General features: G+C 44.3%; 1 protein-coding gene across 5 annotated transcripts in view; it reads right to left on the reverse strand.

Moving 5' to 3' along the window:
* ETV6 (ETS variant transcription factor 6) overlaps positions 1–22,634 on the reverse strand; it is a 180,627-nt gene that overhangs the window by 103,353 nt on the left and 54,640 nt on the right. For 3 of the 5 annotated variants that reach the window (XM_030539436.1, XM_030539443.1, XM_030539432.1), the window contains exon 2: positions 18,458–18,587. In XM_030539436.1, the coding sequence (XP_030395296.1) occupies positions 18,458–18,587 (130 nt within the window). Of the gene's footprint in view, positions 1–18,457; positions 18,588–19,187; positions 19,221–22,634 lie in introns of those variants that run through there. The other 2 variants (XM_030539448.1, XM_030539439.1) reach the window with 2 other exon arrangements.

Here is a 22,634-nt window from a genome sequence, read left to right on the forward strand (position 1 = left end):
GTACAAGATAAATGGTTATATCATGCAGTAGGTGCTAATTAGAGCTGAAGAGAAAGAAGTGTAATAAATAGTGCATGCATGCATAATACCTGTCTTTCTAGGCATTTATACCAGGCTTATCGCTGAGGGGTTTGAACACCTACGGTGTGTCTGCACTGCAAAGAAAAGCCTGCCGCGCCAAGTCTCAGAGCCCAGGTCAATTGACTTAGTTCACGGGGCTTGGGCTGCAGAGCTAAAAATAGCAGTGTAAACGTTACCGCTCTGGCTAGGGCCCAGCTCTGAAACCTGGCAAGTGGAGCGGGTCTTGGAACCTGGGCTCCAACCCAAATGGGAATGTCTATACAGCTACTTTTAACACCACAGTCTGGCCCTGCAAGCCTGAGTCTATTGACCCAGGCTCTGATACTTGGTGCAGTGGGTTTTTCTTTGCTGTGTAGAGATATCCCTACATATATATACATAGTGATGGATGGGGGACTCAGTTCAGATAAAATTAGAAACTTCTACAAAAACTCAAACCCAAACTTTGAATTTTCAAAAACTTTAATTTTTGTGCACTTCTGCTGCATCTCCAAGTTCTGTCCCAAAGTATCAACAGGCTGTGTGAGGATCTGTGTTCGTGTAGTAACCCAGGCCCAACTGGATGCTATCAGAACTCTCATGAGAAGACTTGTAAACAAGAGATTTCTACCCTCATTTTGCATATCCAATAGGTCTGGGAAGGCAACCACCTAGTTCAGTCTAGCCTAGGATTTGGGAGACCTGGGTTCAATTCCTTGCTTTACCACAGACTTCCTGTGTGTCCTTGAGAGAGTCACATAGCCCCTCTGTGTCTCGGATAGCAATGCTAACACTTCCCTGCCTCACAGGGAATATATTAAAAGATTGTGAAGGACTTTGAGATCTACTGATGAAAAGAGCTAGGTATTATTATTACTTTTGGGTGTTCAGCAGAACTAAACCAGACTGAAAACTTTTTGTGATTTGTCCAGCACTAATGCCTGTGCTGCTAACAGGAAGGCATGAGGACAGCAGGGACTACTGACATCATTAATGTCTCATTTACTTAGGCGTGTCAATTGTGAACATATCCAGTCTACCTAACCATACCTTCCTGTAGGTGTTCCCTTAATTGTCTTTCTCCAGCTCCTCTGCTTATTTTTCATACTAGCTTGTTGCATCTTGTCTTAATGTAAGCTCCAATTCTGCAAACACACAGATGATCGTCCCACCAATTTGTATGCAATTGCTCAATGGCTTAAAGTTAAGCATGGGTATAAGGGTTTGCAGGATCAGGGACCATTGTGTTTAAACTCTGCCAAGCAGAAATTGTTCTTTACTACGCTTGCACAGCATCAGCAAAATGGGCTCCAACCTGACTGGGGCCTCTAACTTCTACTGCAACACGTCCCTATTAGCCATTTCTGCTATGAGTGTTGTCAGTGCAAAGTGGGTATAAAATGTGACCATGCCGATCCAGTAGTGTTTTATGCTTACTTTGTAATGATGCAAACACCACCACAAGGTGCAGGGCAATAGTGAATTGGGTCTTATAGGTTCAGTAATGATGATACATATTATCTCTGAGTATCAATAGTTATTTGTTTAGCTTTAAACAGTAGTAAAAAAAATACACCCATAAAAAAGATCAAAATGCCCCAATGATTAATTAGACTTACAACAACACAGTAGTGACTACCCAGAATAATGCACCTAATGGCCCAGAGGCAATACGGTCACTCAGGAAGTTTCCAAGGAAGTTGGATACAAAGTCAGAAGCGTGACACACAAAAATAGGGGAACAAGAAGTATCTGCACACAGAGGGTGGTTTTTGACAAGCTGCCTTCCCCCAGGGCCCATTGAGGAAGTGAAAGCCAGTGAGGGTTAAACACTGATGGAGACAGATTGTTTGGAAGAAATCAGAATGAAAGAGAGAGCAGGAAGGAGGAACCTTCATACATCCAGGGAGATTTCCACATCAGGAAATCCTTTAGTCCACACTAAGTGGCAGAACTGAAACGAGTAATTGGTTTGTGGACCTGCCTGAACCAGGGCTACTTCCTTCTGCAATATGGAAGAGAGAAATTCTTCTGAATATTGCACAAGACCCACAGGACCTTTCTTCCCACAGTCATTGTCTAAAGCAGCAGTTATGCAGGGAAGTGAAGAATTCTGGGTAACACTGAATGGCAAAACTCCCACTGATTTCAATGGGCCAGGATTTCACCCTCTATTTTCATTCAGCAGGTATCTATTTCCACTACACTAGGGCTGCAGCACCAACCCCTACTCCCATTCCCAGTCCAGCATAAATGTTCTCAGCACTAGCTAACATCCTCCACTGTGTTTTTGCAAAACACCCCTTTTACCCCCCCCTTTTTTTTTTTTTTGTTCCCAGGGTAGCAGGACTCTGAACTCTGGAGTCTGAAAGGAGGGAGGGTTTAAATATCACAGGATCTTTCTGCTGGCTTGAGCTGATGGAAATATTTTTTAAAGCTCAGCATCAAAGCATTCACTTTATGAACTGGAAGCCTTGGTTCTCGTGCCAGCAGCAGCTTCTCCCCATAATTAATTAATACCGTATTAATTGTGCATGTTCCATGGGCCAGTTGAGGAGGGATGGTATGGCCTATAGATGCAGATCAGCCTACTCTGTGCAGCCCCAAAGCACAGGAGCCAGAAGATAAAAAGTTTCAGGTATTTTCTTTTTTAAATAGACTATTTTCTCAACAGGTTACATGAGGAACTTGTCTAAAGGGACAAGTGCTCAGCCCTTGGATGGCATTTCAGTGAATAAAGAAGGCTGAGGTCAAGGAGGGAGTTACCAGCAGCTGCACCCTTGTGCAATATGTTGGGCTCCAGGCCAGCCCAGAGCAGGACCAACAGGCCAAAAGGAGGGGCTCTGACAGCAGCTGAATGCCTTTTTGGGTAGGAGTTGGCCACAAGTCATATTATCCTGTAAAGTAGCTGAGGGGGAGGAGAAGGGAAATTATTTGATCTAGTCGCTGCTGGATGAACCTGTTGGAACTGCTCATTTAACCCTCAGTCACAGAGCCTAGGAAGTCTTACCAATGGCTTTGCCACTACTATTTAATGCAGGGAGTGTACTGTGTATTGCAAAAGGGGTACAAAAGCACCCAGTCAATGCTGAATCCATCAAAGCCAATACGTATGGCTTACCTCCTGAAATAAACAAGTGAAAGGAAAGAGTCACTCACCTTTCTTTAGTCCGGTCTATGAAGAACTAGACTGGACAAAGCACTCCAAGATATGCTTCAGGATTTTGCCACTGATACTTGGCCAACACCCCTCATTACCCCTCCCCTCCATCGCGGGCTGCAGGGAAAGGAGAAATTAGAATGGTGCTGACCAGTGCAGGTGAAGTCTTAGTCTGGTGAACTGGTATGTGGCTGTAGAGAACAACCCTGCCTTACTAGTGGGATGAGCAGGATGATCCCATAGGTCTGACCCCTTCCATTCCTTAACTGTGCTCCCCTTTAATTCCCTTCCTGCAAGTACCCCTTGACCAGATTATTTTCCCAACAACGCTAGCATTTGTGGATGTTTGATGTCATAGCTGGTTGTGTTGGAAGAAAGCATTTTGGTACAGGGTTGTGAGCAGAAGGGCAGTATAAGGGAGTGATGTAAGGTTGGTATGCCCAGTTGGGCAGAGTTAAGGTTGCACTGCATGGTCTGAGATGTAGAGTAGTAGTGCATATGGTAAATTATTCGCGGGTGGAGTAAGCGGAAGGTATGTGCTGTTAAAGTGGCTTAACTTTTCACTTCATTTCTGTTGGTTTGTGTCTGGTATGTTATGTGTAGCAGCTTTAACTGCTTCACAGGACAGTTTTTTGTGTATTAATTTCCTAGGTTTTTTTATGCTTAAAGGGGAGGTGGGAGGGCTGTAGAAGTGCAGCTGCTGACAGATCATATTTTATCCATCAACAGCCGCACATGAGCTCTCCGGTGTCAGCAGCACAACGTGAACCTTTCTCTAGTGTAGGATAAAATCTGACAGTGAAGTGTAGCTCCTGAGGGAGATGGTTTCATGTGGGCCCAACCCCCATAAAACAATAAAGTTTGTGTGCACAGTCCAGACATTTTCAGTCATAACATGAACAATATGTAAAAGTGACCGTAAATCCAACTTTAAAATAGATTTTTTTTTAAAGTTACCTATTGCATCAGAGTCCCCTCAGGATCCCCCTCTATCAAGTTTTGTAAAGACAGACAATGTTTGATAAGATATATTGGTCAACAATAAAAGTAGTACTGCTGTGGACAAATTTCACCCAGAGCCCAAGTTCACGGACTTCCTATTAAAAATTATGAAGAGAAACCAAACAAAAACTAGACGAGAAATTCAGAAGGCCTAAAAATGAACTCTGCAAAATTCCACACCAATCGGAAACCAACTTTTAGAACAAAACCAGGGCTGCCAGAGGATTCAAGGGGGCCTGGGACAAAGTGGGGGAGCTGCTGTGCTTCTACTCACCCAGCGGTAGTCCGGGTCTTTGTCAGCATTTCGGCGGTGGGGGGGCCCTTCAGTCGCTCTGAGTCTTCAGCAGCACTGAAGGGCCCCCCGCCGCCACCGAAATGCTGCCGAAGACCTGGACCACTGCTGGCCCAGGGCTCGCGGGGCCCCTGCAGGGATTGGGGCAAATTGCCCCACTTGCCCCCCCCCAGGTGGCCCTGAACAAAACAGGAATGAACGCCCAATTTTAAGCCTATTTAAGCCAGAACTATGGAGCCACTATGTGGTACCTCCAAAATACATAAAAATAATGGACATTTATATAGTGTCATTCATTCTGAAAGACCATGAAGCACTTTAAGAAACTATATACATACAGGTGCACCAAAATTCAGCCACCTCTGGAGCTTAAGCCAGCACACAGCAAAGGCAGGATGAGTTTTCCTCAAAACACTGGACAAATGTCTGCTTGTGTGAAAAGTGCCTTGGGGTCTTCAATGTCCCCTATGCAACGGTGATTGAACATTGGTTTTTAAGATCTTGTGCAAAAGATGGACGCACACACCTTCTAAACTTCACATCACTCAATTTATCTGCCTTGTAAAGATAAAAGACTCAGTCAATGCAATTAGAATCTGAAGTTGTAGATCTATGGATCCCAAAGGTGATAAACCTGAAACTCTGATCCTAAGTCAACCCCTCTTTCAGCAAACAGAAAGAAAGGGTAAACAAAGCTCTCGAAGTATTTTAAAATAAAAAAGGTAGGTTATTTTTAGCTGCATTTATTGAAACTGCTTCCTTATCAGGAGCATGTAGCTGGGAATTACTGTCTGGCCTACATCGGAAATTCTTTCAGAGGCACAAAAAAACCCAAAAAGGGAAATTTCCCTTCAAAATATACTATGTATTTTTGTTGCTGGTGGTTTTAAAATAAGAAGAGTCAGTGCTTCTGACCAGGTCACAGCCCCACTGGGAGGTCTGCACTGCAAGCTAGAAGCCTTTAAGACACCTGAGGGAAACATAAAATCCTTCCAAAGCGCTGAAAGAAGAAAAGTGCTGAGAACTCATTAATAAGTTTTTTTAAAAAATCCTCTTTCCTCTAGTACATGGCAGCACCATTCCTGAACCACACAGCATCTCCTTCCCAACTATTTATGCACTTAGGGCATATCTTCACTAGAAAATGTCATCACAATTAATCACTATGGTAAAGAGCCGAGTTAACACACACAATGACTGCGACTGACCAGTTAGTGCAGATCAAGACAAATTGGGTACAGTTTTGTATCAGCTAATTGTGTTTAAAAATGTGTCCCCCATTCCTTGCTTCTACCTCCCCTCCCACCTCCTAACCCCATCCAACAGGCAGTGGAACTAGTGCCATGCTCACTGAGCAGCCTGCACAGGGGTTCCACACCGTCAATATGCTACAGGGCTGGGATAGGGCCAGCTGAGGGGGATTGTTTGCTCTTAGGAGAAAGGTCCATGTCTTCTTAGGTACGTACATAGTGCCTCACACATTATTGTGAAACACAAATAATAAATAACACCTGCCCAGTGGAGCTGCAGCTACAAGGATCCACTGGCCAAACCCCCATATGGCAAGGGCTTAGCTGCCTCTGAGTCAAAAACAGCAGTAGTGGTTGGGAGCAATTTACTACAGCCTCAGGAAGAAGGATTCCATCAGGCCCTCCTTCTACTGCTGCAAAACCTCCTGGACAAAGCCAGAGTGCTTCAAATTCAAGCAAGAAAGAGTTTGTTGCTTAGGGTTCAAGCTGCTCACCAGAATGGACACATTTAATGCAACTGGTCGATTCTTAATTCAGAGCTTCCATTTTCTATTCTATTTAAGTGTTGAACACCTGCTTGACCCTGCTGTACATGTGAGGCAGGCCTAGCTTTCAGTGGGTGAGTGTACAGAGATTGAACCCTGTCAGGCATATGCACTAAACAAATGTAACCAACCTGTCAGGTCAGTGCTAGCCCCGTCTTAAATTTTTTAAAAAGATTCACAAGCAAAGAAGTGGTGCCAAGTGACTATCCCTGGCGCTCCGACTCTGGAAAGCCCAGCCATTAGTGGCTATTTATTAACCTGCAACACCATAAACTACAGCCCAGTTCTATAGGATGAATGACTCATACGTTCAGATTTTTTTTAACACATGAATTGCAGGCATTTTACAGGCACCGCTGGGTCTGCATAAAGCAAAACCTACATTCAGAGCGGGTAATGTCACCCTCAAGCACCATAGGAGAAATTCTCCCCTCACAGACATGTGTAGAAGCCCACTAACTTGAATGGGAATTGTGTGCAGGCAGCTGAGGCTAGAACTGGGAACTTTGTGTGCATTTTCTAAACTTTCATTTAATTACTTCACTGCTGGCTAATGTACCAAGCAAGAGTGGAAGGGCCAGGCAGCAACTGCACCCTCCACTGCTGCCCCCACATTGCTGGCACCACCCGATTGAAAAGCCACAGCTACATAAAAGAACGATGCTGTGTGTTCAGCTGTTGTGCATAAGCTCTTGCCTAGCGTACATTTTTGGAAAGGAACTGGGAAAGAGTAGTCTCCGGGTAAAGGCAGTGGACTGGAACTCAGGAGATATGGGTTCAGCTCAAGCACAGAGTTCCCATGTGACCTTGGGTAAGTCACTGAATGCTTCTGCTCTTCAGTTCCCCATCTGTAAAATGGGGATAATAATGCCTCTCAGCCTCGCAGTTCTGTGTTACATACATTAATACTTGTGAGGCACTCCGATGCTATGGAGATGGGGGCTGTATAAGGACCTAGGTATATGGCAGAAATAAACCCAACCATTAAAAAGGACACATAAGATATTCTGCATAACTTTTAAAAGCTCAGTTATTAATATTAACACTTGAAACCTTGATACTGGAGTTTGGTTCATCCTCACGGATTGTCCTGCTTGCATATATAATGTGTGCCTTAGTCTGCTATGATACAGCTGCTTGTGAGTGCTGGGCAGTGCATGCTCATTTGACCTTGTAAGGCTGCTCATAACACAAGTTATTTGTTATTGACGGGTGGCCATAGCATGTGTGCTGTATTGCTATTGAAGGGTTCCTTACCACACACTGGTTTGTTGCTGAAGGATCCCTTAGTCATGGCTTACACACAGTTTCTTGTTTCTTTTTTTATTATAAGGTTATTTGTGAGTGTTGAGCTGCTGACACTGCATTTTTCTTAGGAAAAAATGAGGCCTGAAGCATTTGTTTTATAAAACACAAATGTAAAAAATATACAGAGACATATGAGGGTGGAAGAGGAAGAACAAGTTAATTTTAGGTTTCACTGAACTTGACATCATTGCTTTAAGACAAGGCTAAAAATGCTTTAAGCCCAGTAATACCATAAATGTCCTGCTGCTTTTGCTTCTGATTTTTCCTCTCACTTTCTAGGGGAATTCCACAAGCAAACTGCTTGAATCCCAAATTAAAGTGATAACACCCTCTTTCCTCTGTGAAGAGAGATTTGTGTGTGCATGTGTGCTTTTAAAAGACTAAAAACTCAGTGGTGAGACCGTCCATGTGTGCAATAGACTGGCATGGCACCCCTGGTCCTGAGCAGCCAGTTGTCTGTGCTCTGAAACACAGGGCTCCTATCCCCTCCCAACTTTGCCATATGAGCTCCCACTGGGCCAAGAGGGGAATGGAGATGGCATGTGTCTTTCTAAGCAATTCAATTTGGATAACCACAGCATTAACTGGGTTTATGTCACAAGCACGCGAGACAACAACAATGTGTATTTGCAAACTACTTGCTTGAACAGCAGAAGCCTGCTCACAATGCCTTCCAACCCCAATTTTTTAAATTTTAATTGTGATGCATCTGCCCTAGTGGCCAATACTAGAAGAGATGGAACCAATTTGGGATTCACTTCTGCGCCCATTTACGTCAATGGTGACACACATAAATGGGCACTGGATCAGGCCCATAGTGGCGTCCCCAGTGGCAAGGTGGTTCAACTCACTTCCCACATGTTACTCCAGAGGAAATTCAAATGAAGATCTTCCTGGTCCATAGGTCACAGCTTTCCAACTGTGCCAATAATGAAGTCTTGCTCAACCCTAGCAAAGAGCTGCCATGCTAAGCTTGTTGCAAATTAAATGTCTCTCTTTGCATCTCTTCCATATTGATTTAGCGCTGCCATTCCTATAGGAGAGCAATAAAGCACTGAATTTTTCTCTTTACTTTTCAGAGCTTTATTCCTCCTATGTCTGAGGGTAGTTGTGTGGCTTAATTCATTTATATCTGTCCAGTGTTTTGAAACTGGCAGAGAGAAGTGCAAAATAGTAGCATAACTGCCTAAACAATATTCTGTTATTTTTGTAAATGTTAAACATATCGTTTTTATTACAGAAACAAGTACTGTATGACAAAGCCCTATGATACTACTACTCTTCAGTCTACAGTGCCTTTTACAAAGCACTTGACAAATATTAATCAAGTCTCACTTCAGACCTGGGGGAGAATTTCAAACTCAGTTTGGGCGTCTAACTGGCATTTGGGCCTTTGAAAATCTATCCCTGTGTGAGCTCCAGTATAATCCTCGTTTTTCAAATGGGGAAAATGAAACACAGAGCCTTCTTGGTTAAATCACTTAATTTCCGGGGGAATGTCTATGCTAAATTACACACTGAGCCAGGCTCTGAATCAGGCTCGAGCCCAAGCCCCACTTCTATCCACACACAAATCAGTCTGACTCCAGTCAGCAAGCACTCAGTACCTGTGACCTAGGATGCTGCTAGAGGGTGGGTGGATTACTTACAGCCTGAGTCCTTCTGTCACTCTGGCACAAGCCCTGTCATTTTGCAGTGTGGTCACAGGTCAAGCCAAAGACCTGAGTCAAAAGGTCTGCATAGCACAATATGGATTCATTAGCACGGCTGTAAGATCCAGGTCCTGCGATTGTAAACCCAGGACAGTGCACTGTGGACACAAGCATAGGCTTGGAAACATCGAGTCCCCACCAGGCCCGGGCCCCACGCAAATGGGTTTACAATGCAGTGTAGATATAGCCTGGGGGGCTCAGCAGCAGCACCAGAAATAAAGCCCAGGAGCCTCTGACTCTTAGTCCCATGAGCTAATCACTAAAACATATTCCTTCTCCAATAAATTATTCTTCATGTTTAGTACAGCAGTGCTTAGGGGCCAGCCAAACTTGTGGCCCCATTCTGCGAGGCACTGTATAACCGCTGAATAGTACAAAGTCCCTGCCCCAGAGAATTTACAATCTAACTAACCAAGACAGGCACTGGGTGGGGGCAGGGGTCTAACACAACAAACAATGCAATGGCATCAAAAGTCATGGTAATGCCAGGACATTTTTCTTTGGCATGGGTTGAAGTTTAGTTAGAAGTGGGTTAGCTAAACAGACAGAGAAATGATGGGAAAGGGGCCATGGAAGGAAAAGGTATAAGGAAGACATGGCAGAGAAGTGTAGGCGTGTACAAGGAGCAGATGTGGAGTCATGCTCAGATTAAGTGGCTATGAGGGAATGGGCAAACCAGCCAATCAGCACATGGCAGAGAAAGATTACACAAAGGGTCACATCCAAGTCCGGTTAAAATCAATGGGAGTTTAATCACTAATTTCAGTGAGACCAGGCTTAGTTCCAGAGTCATTAATTTAACATTCTAGGCATCTCTCAAAACCCCTTTGTCTTGTATGTAGCTTTTATTTTATTTCACTGAATGTGCGTCAACCAGGTTTGTTCCACAAGGATCCTTCCAAAGCAAATATTTTTATTGCTCTAAATATGGCTTAGTGTGAAGGGTTTTCTTTTTCTTTTTTTCTTCCTTTCTTTCTATATACTTACAGTGCAATGCACTGAAGATTCTAGTCACTAAATAACCATATGTCTAACACTTGGAATTGGCTTTTCCAACCACTAGCCAAAATTATAGAATAATTAACAGGCGCCAACAGATTAATAAATAGAGAAACATAATTAATAGACATTACATAGAAAAATGGATCCCATGAAACTGCGACAGTGTGACTATCTCTCACCCATCTCCTAATTGTTTCCTGCTTTCCTTAAAAAAAAAAATTAAAACGGAATCAGTTGTTCTTAAAAACAAATGATGCACATGAGTGGTCAGTAGTAGGACACTCAAACTAAACGGATTTGAGATCTGGTAAATGCCTCAGCTTTGCTTCAGTATATATCTGACCCAGCAGCCCTTTAAATGTATTGCTCATCACCACACATTATGGCTTAGTTAATAAACAGATCAAGCAAAGCCTCTTTTTACAGAATAGTGACATCATATGGGCAATTTGGGTGAGACCACAAGGGGAGTTCATAACCATGCAAAAGCAAATGGTCTCAACTGAATCAAGAATTCAACTACTCATGCAAAGAGAGATGAACTGGATGCATACAATGCACTTCTGGATATTTAAATACTTCTCATTAATATTGTCATCGTAGAGAATTAAAATTAGCGACCCCTCTCTCCTATCCACAGGCCACAGGGGCAATGGAACAGTCTATTATTATAGCTACAGCAAGGGACCACCGGCATGTTTAAAGAAGCAACCAACCTCACTGGCTGAAGATGGACATATTTCAGTGCTGTACAATACTACTACTGTTAAAAAGCACTGAAGCTCATCAGAGCCAGTCAGACTCTAAAAAACACTAAGGGCTGGAAACTGAAGAGTGCAGAGTACCTGCAACGGCTTTTGAAGTATGTTGGAACTGCAGATACTGGGCAGCTCTGATGAATAGAGCCCAACTATTCTAAAAGTCTCTCTTCTCCCACCACCCCAAAAAAGAGAATGCTTTGCATTACGGAGCTGGATGTCAGAGTTCCTCTCTACCTGGTTTTGGTATGACAGCACCTGGAATTGTATTCAATTCTGAGCATCGCAATACCAGACAAGTTGTTGGGAGTTCTAAGAACAGTGACAACAACAAACAGAGGGGATGAATGATTGATTCATGACTTTCAAAAGAGACAAATATGTACAGTTTGCCTCACTGTGACTTAGATGGGAGACATATCATCTCCAAACATATGAAAGACATAAACATGAAGCACAGAGCAGAACTGTGTAGGGTGGGTCCAACTATGAAGTGTCAGGAGGAACCTCTTAACAGTGTGACCTGTTAGATCAGGGATCGGCAACCTCTGGCACCCTGGCGGGCTGGACCAGTTTGTTTCTCTGCCACGTCGGCAGGTTCGGCCAATCGCGGCTCCCACTGGCCACGGTTCGCCATCCCAGGCCAATGGGGGAGGCGGGAAGCCGCGGCCAGCACATCCCTCGGCCCGTGGAGCTTCCAGTTGCCCCCATTGGCCTGGGACGGTGAACCACGGCCAGTGAGAGCTGCAATCGGCTGAATCTGCCAACGCGGCAGATAAACAAACTGGCCTGGCTCGCCAGGGTGCTTACCCTGGTGAGCCACGTGCCGGAGGTTGCTGACTCCTGTGTTAGATTGTAACCTATTAGCCTCTGAAATAGCCTCTTAAGGGAAGGAGGGAAAACCCTTTGAAGATTAAAACTAGACTGCAGAAAGTAGTAGAGCAGGTACAACAGGGAAAAACGGGATGGGCTAGAAGATGTTAACAGTTCCTTTCCTTCTATAGCTTCAATATTTCTGTGCTTCGTGCTGTAGAAACTCTGTATCCAAAGGGGGTACAAAGAGAATGATGGCAGGTTTAGAACATTCCATCACAGCAGTCATTGCTGACAATGTGGAGAAGAAGGCAAAATAGCCATTTTATTCTTGCATGGTAAAAAAAAAATGAAAAGCTCCTTTAAAAGATGTTTGCCTATGTTTCAGTGCATAATGATATACATAAGGGAAAGGTTTTCTGACCCGTCTCTTCTCTTAAGTACTCTGTTTTACACTTTGTCCTGTTCTAAGAACCACTCACCACAGGGTATCACCCAAAGTGCAGGAAGACAGCACTAAATGGCATTGTACCAGACAGGGAGGGGAGCCCTTTTAAACACAGAATGCAGAGAAACTGGATTTTTGTCACATCCCTCGGGCAGAAAAGGGATTTGCAAGTACCTCCAGGATATCTATTTATCTAAGTACTTATTAGGCCCCCATTACCACAATATCTGAGTGCTTCAGAGTATTTAATGTATTTATCCTCATAACACCCTGTGAGGTAGGGAAGTGCTATTGGCCACATTTTACAGATGGGGAATTGAGGTACACAGAGACTGCGATTTGCCCAACATCACACAAGGAGTCTGTGACAGAGAAGGAAATTGAATCTAAGTCTTCCACAGCCCAAAAGCACTCACTCACAACTGGACCACCCTTTCTCTCCATCAGTTCTGCAGGCTGATAGAGAAAACACAAACTGCAGAGTTGACTGTCATATTTCAGGGTAATTGCACCTGTATTCTCCCTCCATGGTCCAGCAAGGACACCCACTCTAGGCTTCCAGCTCTTCAGCTGTCACCTCTGTTGGGTGGAGACAGCTGAGGGTGTCTTACTCCTGGCCAGGGAATTTCCAGGCTGCACAGTTCCCTGCCTATACTGTGAATTCCCCAGCAAAGTCAGACTGCCTAAGCAGGCCTGCTTTGCTTTTCTCCTCAGAGATGGTAAACAGGTGGGTTACCACAGGGATCTTTCTAAGCCAGCACTTTTATTCTTAAGGTGAAGCATTACTGAGAAAACATTTGAAAAACAATAAAAGAACCAACATGTGTGCTAATAAACTTACCAGGGATCACCCCCCTCACTCCAACAAGGGCTCTTGGTGGTTATCACCATCAAAGGGTTTTTCAGTAAGTTCCATTATAGCTATTAGTTCACAACGAGCACCTCAGCCTTATGGGGCCTCGGTAGGCCAAATCCTTCCAACCCTTCCCTAAGGACTGGGGCCCTGTTGGCAGGACCAGCGCTGGGGGTTTGAGCACCCTAGGAGCACGGCCATTTCGCCACCCCACGCGCTCGTCCCCCGGCTCCGCAGTTGTGCCTGCGGATGGTCGGCTGCTCCCGTGGCTCCAGTGGAGCTGCCACACTCGTGCCTGCTGGAGGTCCACTGCAGCTGCGCTAGCAACCGACCGTCCGCACGCACGACTGCGGCAGCTCCACCGGAGCCGCGAACCAGCGGACCCTCCACAGGCACGACTGCGGCAGCTCCACCGGAGCCTCCTGCCACCCCCTCCGGCAAAATGCCGCCCCCTAATAATGCTGGCGCCCTAGGCGATTGCCTAAGCCGCCTAAATGCAAGCGCCGGCCCTGCCTGTTAGCCAGAAGGCCCTGCCCGTTTGCAGGATCAAAAAGAAGGCCCCACATCAGTTTTATTTCAGGCTATTTAACCAAAATTTATTTCCTTGTTTGCTGGTCCTTGGAGGATCCAGTATGAACCAGTATATCTGAGCCTCTCTCCAGGCGCCGGTAGCTCTCTGGAGGTGTTACAACCTGAGTGAATCTGACCAACCACCCGCCACTGTTCTTAGTTCCTGGAGAGCTGTGGTCCCTCCTCCTGCAAGGGATTACATACAATCCCTGGCCAACAATGATACATCAGCTTTTTCAATAAGGTTTGTCCAGAATAGTGTCACATCTGTCACAGTGGTATGTTCGATCTGCCAAAAGATGGTGAGGACACAGGTGAAACTGGCAAATACACCATTCTCTGGGTCTACCAGTAGCTTGAGCCCTGGCATGACATTAATTCTAGTTGTAGGGGATACCAGGACTTCCACCCTCCTTGCTGATGGGTGGCCGGCAATGCCATAATAGCAGCTGGCAACAGAAAGGCAGAAGTTAGGGGGAATATTATGAGTATTAGATGGCAGGGATATGTTTGGATGCCTAGGACAAAAGTCTTGTAGGGAAGAATGTGTTTTTTGGAGAAAGGATTTTGGCCCCTCACAGTACAAAATTGAGTTTTAGTACATAGTACTTCCATATTATTGGGATGGGGGTAAATGGTCAGAGAGGGAGAGCAAATCAGGGTTTACAGTAGATTGAAATGACAGGGAGAGCTCTTCACACCAGCCAGGGCAGAGGGGACTCTCCCTAGATTTTCAACAGCACCAAACACAGAGGCGAGGGAGCTCTCTCTATACTTGTAGCAGAGAGGAAGTTGCACTCCACTCCTTCCCCTTCCCCACTCCTACTCCCCTTACTTCAGTTCCTGGAGCAAATCCTCTCCCTGTCGCCTGTCTGAAGCCCATTTGCTCACCAAACACTTGGGACTGAGCCCTCGTCCAGACTAACCCGCGGCATCGGCGGGTTAAAATCGATTGCTCGGGGATCGATATATCGCGTCTAGTCTGGACGCGGTGTATCGATCCCCGAGCGCGCTTACATCGATTCCGGAACTCCATCAATCCGAACGGAGTTCCGGAATCGACACGGAGAGCCGCGGACATCGATGGAGCCCCGTCCAGACTGGTGAGTACCTCGATTTTAGAAATTCGACTTCAGCTACGTTATTCTCGTAGCTGAAGTTGCGTATCTAAAATCGATTTTAATTCCTAGTCTGGACGTGGCCTAATTTACAACGTTGGAGGAAATTACTGTCTTAATTGTCCTGGTGCTATTGGCTGTTACTGCCTTAAGAGTACTCTTAACAATTAAAATAGAGGCATTATTATAGAAAGGCATAAAACACTCTGTCTAAATCCAGGGAGCCCATTTCATATTAATCAAGGACATTCCTTTCCAGTTCCAGCTTCTCCCTTCAATTGCAGAATATATTTGAGCCTATTCCAGTGCAGCAAGAAGGCAAAACCAATCCCTAGGGCAAATTATGCTCATAGTAATACCCATGCTACACTATTGAACCCCACTGGTTTGCTAGGAGTGTAAATGAAAGCAGAAAATAGCCCTATTAATTTGTCTGTTATGGCTAGAACAGGGCTCTAACTGCGTTTTGCTAAGTCATTAGACTATGCTATGGGAATAGTTCTGTTCAGTGGCTGTGACGTGAGAACTGTACCAGATCTCCCTGTTGCCTTCAGAAATAACTGTATGAAGGGGGAGTGGGTTTGGGAAAGATCATCAGCTATTGAATCTCAGCCAGGCGCTAAAGATTAAAAGCAAAGATAGACCCAAACCATGATCTGGATCTGAATGTCACTACTAGCCCCTATTTCTATTATGGACTGAATTAAATGACCAATTCAAACTACTGTACCTAAGTTTTGAGGAAAGTCCAGCTTTGGATCTAAGATACAATATTTGGATCTATCTTTAGTTAATAGAAGAGGAGCCAGCAGGAATTATTAACCCTTAGTCTCTGTAGTGGGGCAGCTGCCCCACTCCCGCAGAACAAGGGCTGAAAGCAGTCCTACAGAGGGCTGTGGCTGGGAAAAGGAGTGAAAGCAGCTGACCACAGGTGTGGCCAGCTTAATTAGGACCCAGCTGTCCCTGATAAGAGGGCTGGGGGCCAGGTGCTAAAGGAGTCTCACTCTAGCCCGGAGTAAAAAGGGCTAGCTGCCTGGGAGCAAGGTAACTGAAGCAGAGCAGAGGCAAAGGGGAGCTGAGGAGTTCCTACCTGGTAAACCCCCAGGCTGCAGGCCTTGTTGAAGGCCTATCAAAGGTACTGTGGCTACAGAGGTGCAGCCTGGGAAGAGGCAGAGGCAGCTGGTCCAACCTCCTTGGCAATGATGAGGGCCATGACAGACTGCAGTTTACCCTAGTGAGCGGGGCTAGATGATGACTGGCAGTAGCCACTGAGGCAAGGTGGGTTTAGAAAGTTGGGGGTTCCCCTGGGAGAGAAGACCCAGAGTGTGGACCCAGAGAGTGGGGGTACTGCTAGGGCAGAGCCCTGAGGTAAAGGGGCACTGGAATCTGGGAGGGACACAGGACCAGCAGCAGGTGAGACACTGGCCTGAAGAGGGTGCTCTGTATGCTGGAAAAAAGCTAATTCCCAAGAGGACCAGCAGGAGGCGCTGCACTGGTGAGTCTAGACCTCGTTACAGTCCCACATCCCATTTAAATCTTATTACCCAAGGTCCAGAAAGATTAGTTCTCTCTGTATAAAGCACTATCAAGACCATTGCTGGAATACCGTGTCCAGTTCTGGTGTTCCCACTTTAAAAAGGATGTTAAAAAACATGGAAAGGTTTCAGAAAAGAGGTACAAGAATAATCTGAAGTCTGCAAACCAGGCATTCTAGTGACAGAGTTCCAAAGCTCAGTTTATATATATATAAAATATAAAAACTTCCTATATGGAGAAGAGACTTTTGATAATATCTAGAAGGAAAATGGTATTATGAGATTCAATAGTTGGATGTAGAAGCTATACAAATTCAGACTAGAAATAGGGCACACATTTTTAACAGTGAGAGTAATTAGTCACTGGAACAATTTACCTAGCAATATGGTGGATTCTCCAACACTTAAAGTCTTTAAATCAAAACTGGATGTCTTTCTAAAAGATGTGCTATGCTCAAATAAAAATTATGGGCTAGCTGCAGAAATCATGAAGTGACATTCTGTGGTCTAAGTTACGCTGGAGGTTAGTCTAGATGTTTATAATGGTCCCTTGTGGTCTTAATATTCATCTCCAAAAATCAAGGAATTTCAGCAATATAGTACATAAACCAATAATAACTATTTGTTGAGAGTCAAAACTCTGGTCTCCAATGTGGTGAACAAGGAAGACTATGTGTTCCCTGAATCCATGGAGTTGTCAATCTATATGACAGAGTGATATGGTAGAAGAATCTTCCAAATAAATGTATTGAATAATCTGTAATGATTTTTCACCACAACAAATCAGACCGGTATAGAAATGTGAGGTACTAATGGCGGGGATACCCTGTGGATTTCAAACACACTTTCCTATCAAAGTTGGATCAAAAGTTTCCTAGCAGAAGAAAATCTTCATGCCGGCTGGTCGAATGGGAGTGAATTTGAGTGACAGTTTACACATTCTTTTCAGCAAGCTAATCACACGGTATCACCCGGGTTGAATGGCAGCACAGGAAGAAGCAACAGGCAAAAACTCATGGCTATTGTAGATGCAGTAGGAATAGGTGATGTGAATTAAGGGCAAGTTTAGGACTTAATACCTGGAGTGAACATGGGACAAAGAGGGAGGAAGACCAGGACCCTAGAAGCACTGAAAGACTGGGTTCTGTCTCTGGATGAGGAAAGGAGTGTGCCTGAAGGATAATTTAGGGCAGGCATTTAAGATAATGGGGACATGTTTTAAGAAAAAAACTGTCTCATGGACTACCTCCCCTCCAAAAATCTCAATTCCATTTGTCATTCCCACACCACATCAATCCAGTGGCAACTATAGTACAGTGTTACTATCTGTCTTGCCGAAGCACGTGGGGACATGGTGTTTAACAAATTAATAACCATGTGTAAACAAGAAAAATTCCACTGGCTCCTTTTTCACTCTTTCACCTCTCATTGCCCTGCCCTGCAACCAGCAAGTTACCTCAATGAGATGAGGCTCTGGCCCCATCATCAACTCATTTTGGTCCTAATGCTAGCTTCTTTTTGTGGACGTAGCAGCACCCTGGTGAGCACCGTGGTAGCCTCACTCCTCCGGCTTTACAGCTGCAGGTGTTCACACTCTGCAGTGAAGAGCCTGATTGTGACCAGTAAACCTCTGAGGACCATCATTAGTGCAAAAACACTCACGGGCCAGAAATATTGACATAGAGCCAAAGTACATCACCAAGTGATCCAACCCTGAGATAGTCATCCCACCCAAGGTGACCTTGCTGAGTCAAATTTATCCCTGGTGTAACTCTACTGAAGTGAAAGTCATGGCTGAATTCAGTCCTCTGCATTTTTCCTGCCACGTGAAATGAACGTATCCTGTGGGGAAAAACACGTTTTCGCTGTGTTTCTGAGCGATTTCCTTCGTTCAAAAAAAAAAGTGTTTTTAAAAGATAAACAGCTAGTGCTTTCTCAAAGTCTAACCACGGAGTTCCCCCATCCCATTCTACAGAATAACCACTTCCTCCCTCCTCAATCCAAGAGGTGAGCCACCACTCAAACACTCACGCAGGTGTGCTGGCAGTCTGATCGCGTCTTCCTCCATCCTGATCGCTCGAGGCACTGGGACATGTAGTGGTGATGAGGAAGGGTAATTCACTACTGGGCTCGCTGGAGGTGTGTAGGAAATTCTTTCCTGCTATTAAAAATAAGAAGGCGAGAGAGAGAGAGAGAGAGGACAATGTGAACTTTGGAACAGAGGTGTGAAACTAAAACAGGGGACTGGAGGGGGAAGTGGGTGGAAGGAAGGAAGTGTGTATGAGTAGTGGGGGCGAATAGCATTTATTATGCACCCGACTGACTAGGGAACCACAAAGAGTGTAGTTTGTCCACTTGCTCTATAGCTCTGCAGGCGTGACATTCAAATCCCTGGAAGTTCCAAGCTTGCAAATTGCAGCCAGGGACTAGAGAGAGTTTTCAAGGTGATGATTTTCATCTTGCTAAGACCCAATAAGTTTCTCTGGGTTTTCTCAGAAGTTTTCTGAAGGAGGAAGGGGGAAATGACATAGAGGTGGAGAGATGGGGAGGATTTTCAAGTCAATGTAAATCTGATAGCAGGGTGTATATGTGCATGTGTGTATATATATGTGTGTGCTGTTCTAAAGTAAATGCTCAAAGCACTACATCTCATAACAGCATACTGCAGTGCTCTGGGCATAATTATTAAATATTTAGCACTTTAAATCTTCAGAACATTTTACCAAAATTGAGAAATTAGTTGATATGTTGTAGTATTTACATTGCTATAGAGAACCATATTATATTGCTGTTCACTTCCGCATTTACTTCAGAGGACTGCAGTCATTTTTCTAAACAAAAAAGAAATCCGTATAATAAAAGGAGCCATTTCCACTTTCTTACACACACACACACACACACACACACACACACACACACACACACACACACACACACACACAGAGTAAGATATGGCCCTGTGCTGAACAGCATGTCCTGCATTGCGATTCATGCAGGTAGACTGTAGTGCCTGCACAGAGCCCCCTTAAAATCCATGCAGACAGAGCAGTCTGCCTATGTGGATCACACAGCAAGATCAGGTCTAAAAACAGAGAAGATAGACACTGAGCAGAAGAAAGGGATATAACATACAAGCAGAGTTATCAGAGGGATGATCTGCAAAAGTCATGTAAGTTCCACAATCTTCTGTTCGTTCGGTTTTGTTCCCTAACAAGTTTGTCCAGAAACCTAAGATCAAAACTTGATCTGATCTGGTGGGAAAATTCCTCCATATTCTAAACATGTACTGTAATCACAACTCAAATTATATCCTTTGTAAATAAACTAAGCCACAATATTTGCAGGAGCACAGAAATCATTGCTGAACACTTCCCTGCCGGTTCAACGTGCTATTTCCCAGCGCTGCGCTGAGTGCTGACAAGTTTGATGATGGTAGTACAACTAGCATGGATGTGAACAAAAGAAGCTATGCGCGCTCATTTCAGTAGGGATGCAGTAAAAGCTATCACCACCGAGCCCCTCCCTTACCACAGTGTCTGTCTAATGGAAAAGGACAAACTTACCGGCAAGAAAAATAAAGTTATTTCCTTTACAAACAATAGCATGCTATGGAACCAGAATGACAGTCTTACACTCATCTGTGGAACGTTCGGAACGCTGGCACTATAATTAATCTCAATGGAATGTGAGAGTTCTTCTTATTCCTGACAACATGATTCAAATAGAAATTAAAATAATAAAAGGAGAAAATTCCAAGGGGCACTAGATAACAAAGAGAATTGAGAGTAGGGCCTTTCACCTTCTAGCCATGGCTTCAAACCAAGTCCAGGGCAATCTGACCTAGATCAGTTAGCTGCTCAGTGGTTCACATGAAATGCATTGTTAGTCTCAGTCCAGATTCCCCATAAACAAAAATCAACATTCTAAAAACCACCATTACAATTAACATTCTTTAGCATCTTTGCTGGTGGGCTCAGCAGACAGGCCAAGGACCAAGTGTACACAGAGAATGAATGACCCCTATAGCAATGTATTTTCTCTTCTGGATTTAGGCATATTGGCAGAGCAATGCTGAGAAGGTTCTACTGAAAAAAACCCAGGCTTATCTCTGTTCTGTGGAGAAGTACTGTCTCCAGGGCTTTCATTACAGCACCTTTTATCAACATTAAATTCACACCAGATTTTTAGTTAAAAACCTGAGAGAGTCTTCCCTGGGGATATCTGACATGGCAAAAAAGCTGGTGGACAAAGCTGGACATGGAGTTTGACTGTTCAGCTTTGGTATTCATGCCAACCACAGATGGCTGATTCAGTGCTTCACATTCCAATGAGGTCCCCGCCGTAGCACTCCAGAGCAGTTCTGCACTTTCACTGGCACTTTGCTCCCTCTCAAAGTTGGCGCATGCATAACAAATGGACAGTTGGTAGACAATGAGACCAACCACTTCCTAGCATTCCCTGCCACGGTTGTGAACTGCATTACCGATTGACATTTTGTTCATGCAAAAAGATATTTATAAAAGAGAGGAACCCTGCTGAAATAGGGCCAAAATGATGCCTATCCCTGCACAGGTAGATAGAAAAGATACCAAAATTGTTATGAAAAAAATATATATATGCTTGATCATTTTGTCACAGTCAATATTTCCATTACAGCTCAGACTACAATAGCAGATTGTGAAACAGCCATAATTGCAGGGGAGATTTTCAAATGCTCAGGTGGGAGGTAGGCTCCCAGCTCTCATTTGTGGCTTTGAAAATCTCCTCCTATAGCAGTACTATGCTCTGCTACAACACCCTTAAGCTAAAGATCAAAGAGACTTTGAAGATACTAGGTAAATCCATTTTACAGATGGGTATCCTGAGTTACAGAAAGACTAAGGCTCAAATCAGCTAAGCAATTTCAGAGCTAAGATGCCTTAAAAAAAAAAAAGAACAGCAAGTGCATCCTAAAGTGGAACAGACTTAACAAAGGCATCCTGAAAATACAGCCCTCCCTAAACACTGCATAGTTACTACTAGACAGATTTCCAAAGGTGCCGAGCAAGTCAGCAGCAGGTAGAGTTGCTCAGCTCCTTTGAAAGTGAGGCTATAAGCGACTTGGCCAGGTTCATAGAGCGAGTCAGCAACAGAGTGGGAAAGGAACAAGTATCGTTCTAGTTCTGTGACCTACCCTAATCCTGTGCTTCAGCTGCTACACAACATTCTGGTTAAATAAAAATGTGAATGCAAAGGGTCATATTTGATTGCTGAATCGGTTTTAGACCCACACTTTCAGGATGTGTTTGTTAAACCCATTCCATTTTAGGATGCATTTGAAATCTTCACATCTCCAAAATTACTTAACTTTCCTCTATGGGATCTATTAAATAAAACAAACTATGGAAATTAGGTAGGTATCATCATTTTAAGGTTATGCAGCCAGATTCTCAGCTGGTATAAATTGGTGTAGCTCCTCAAGTCAATGGAGTTACAACGATTTACACCAACTGAAGAGCTGGTCTGTAATGGTTTAAAAGGGGCAGATGCTATAGTCAGGGGGAAATAAATAGTTTTGTCATCAGTTAGTTTCGTATTGCCCTTTGCAGCAAAGTCTATAGCGGGTGGGGCTATGAGGTAGTGGTTAGAGGACCAGATTGGGAATCAGAATGCATGGTTCTGTTACCCAGGGCTGGTCCACACTAGGGGGGGGAAATCGATCTTAGATACGCAACTTCAGCTACGTGAATAACGCAGCTGAAGTCGAATATCTAAGATCGGATTACTCACCCGTCCACACCGTGCGGGATCGATGTTCGCGGCTCTCTGTGTCGATTCCGGAGCTCCATTGGGGTTGATGGAGTTCCAGAATCGATATAAGCGCGCTCGGGGATCGATATATCGCATCTAGATTAGACGCGATATATCGATCCCCGAGCAATCGATTTTAACCCGCCGATACGGCGGGTAGTCTGGACGTGGCCCCAGTTATGCCACTGACTTGCTGCATGAACTTGGGCAAATTCCATCGATTCTGTGCAGCTCCGTTAATTAATGTTTGTAAGGGAAGATTGCTAGTGAAGAGTGCTATAAAAGACCAAAGTGCTATTACATTCCAGATTCACAAGCTTCTGTGATAGACTGGGAATACTGAATCCCACAAGTGACAAAATGATCAGCCTTAAATAATTGCAATCTACAAACAATTTCGAAATCACAGTTCCATAAT

The sequence above is a fragment of the Gopherus evgoodei genome, chromosome 1 (assembly GCF_007399415.2).
Source record: "Gopherus evgoodei ecotype Sinaloan lineage chromosome 1, rGopEvg1_v1.p, whole genome shotgun sequence".
Lineage (NCBI taxonomy): Eukaryota > Metazoa > Chordata > Testudines > Testudinidae > Gopherus > Gopherus evgoodei.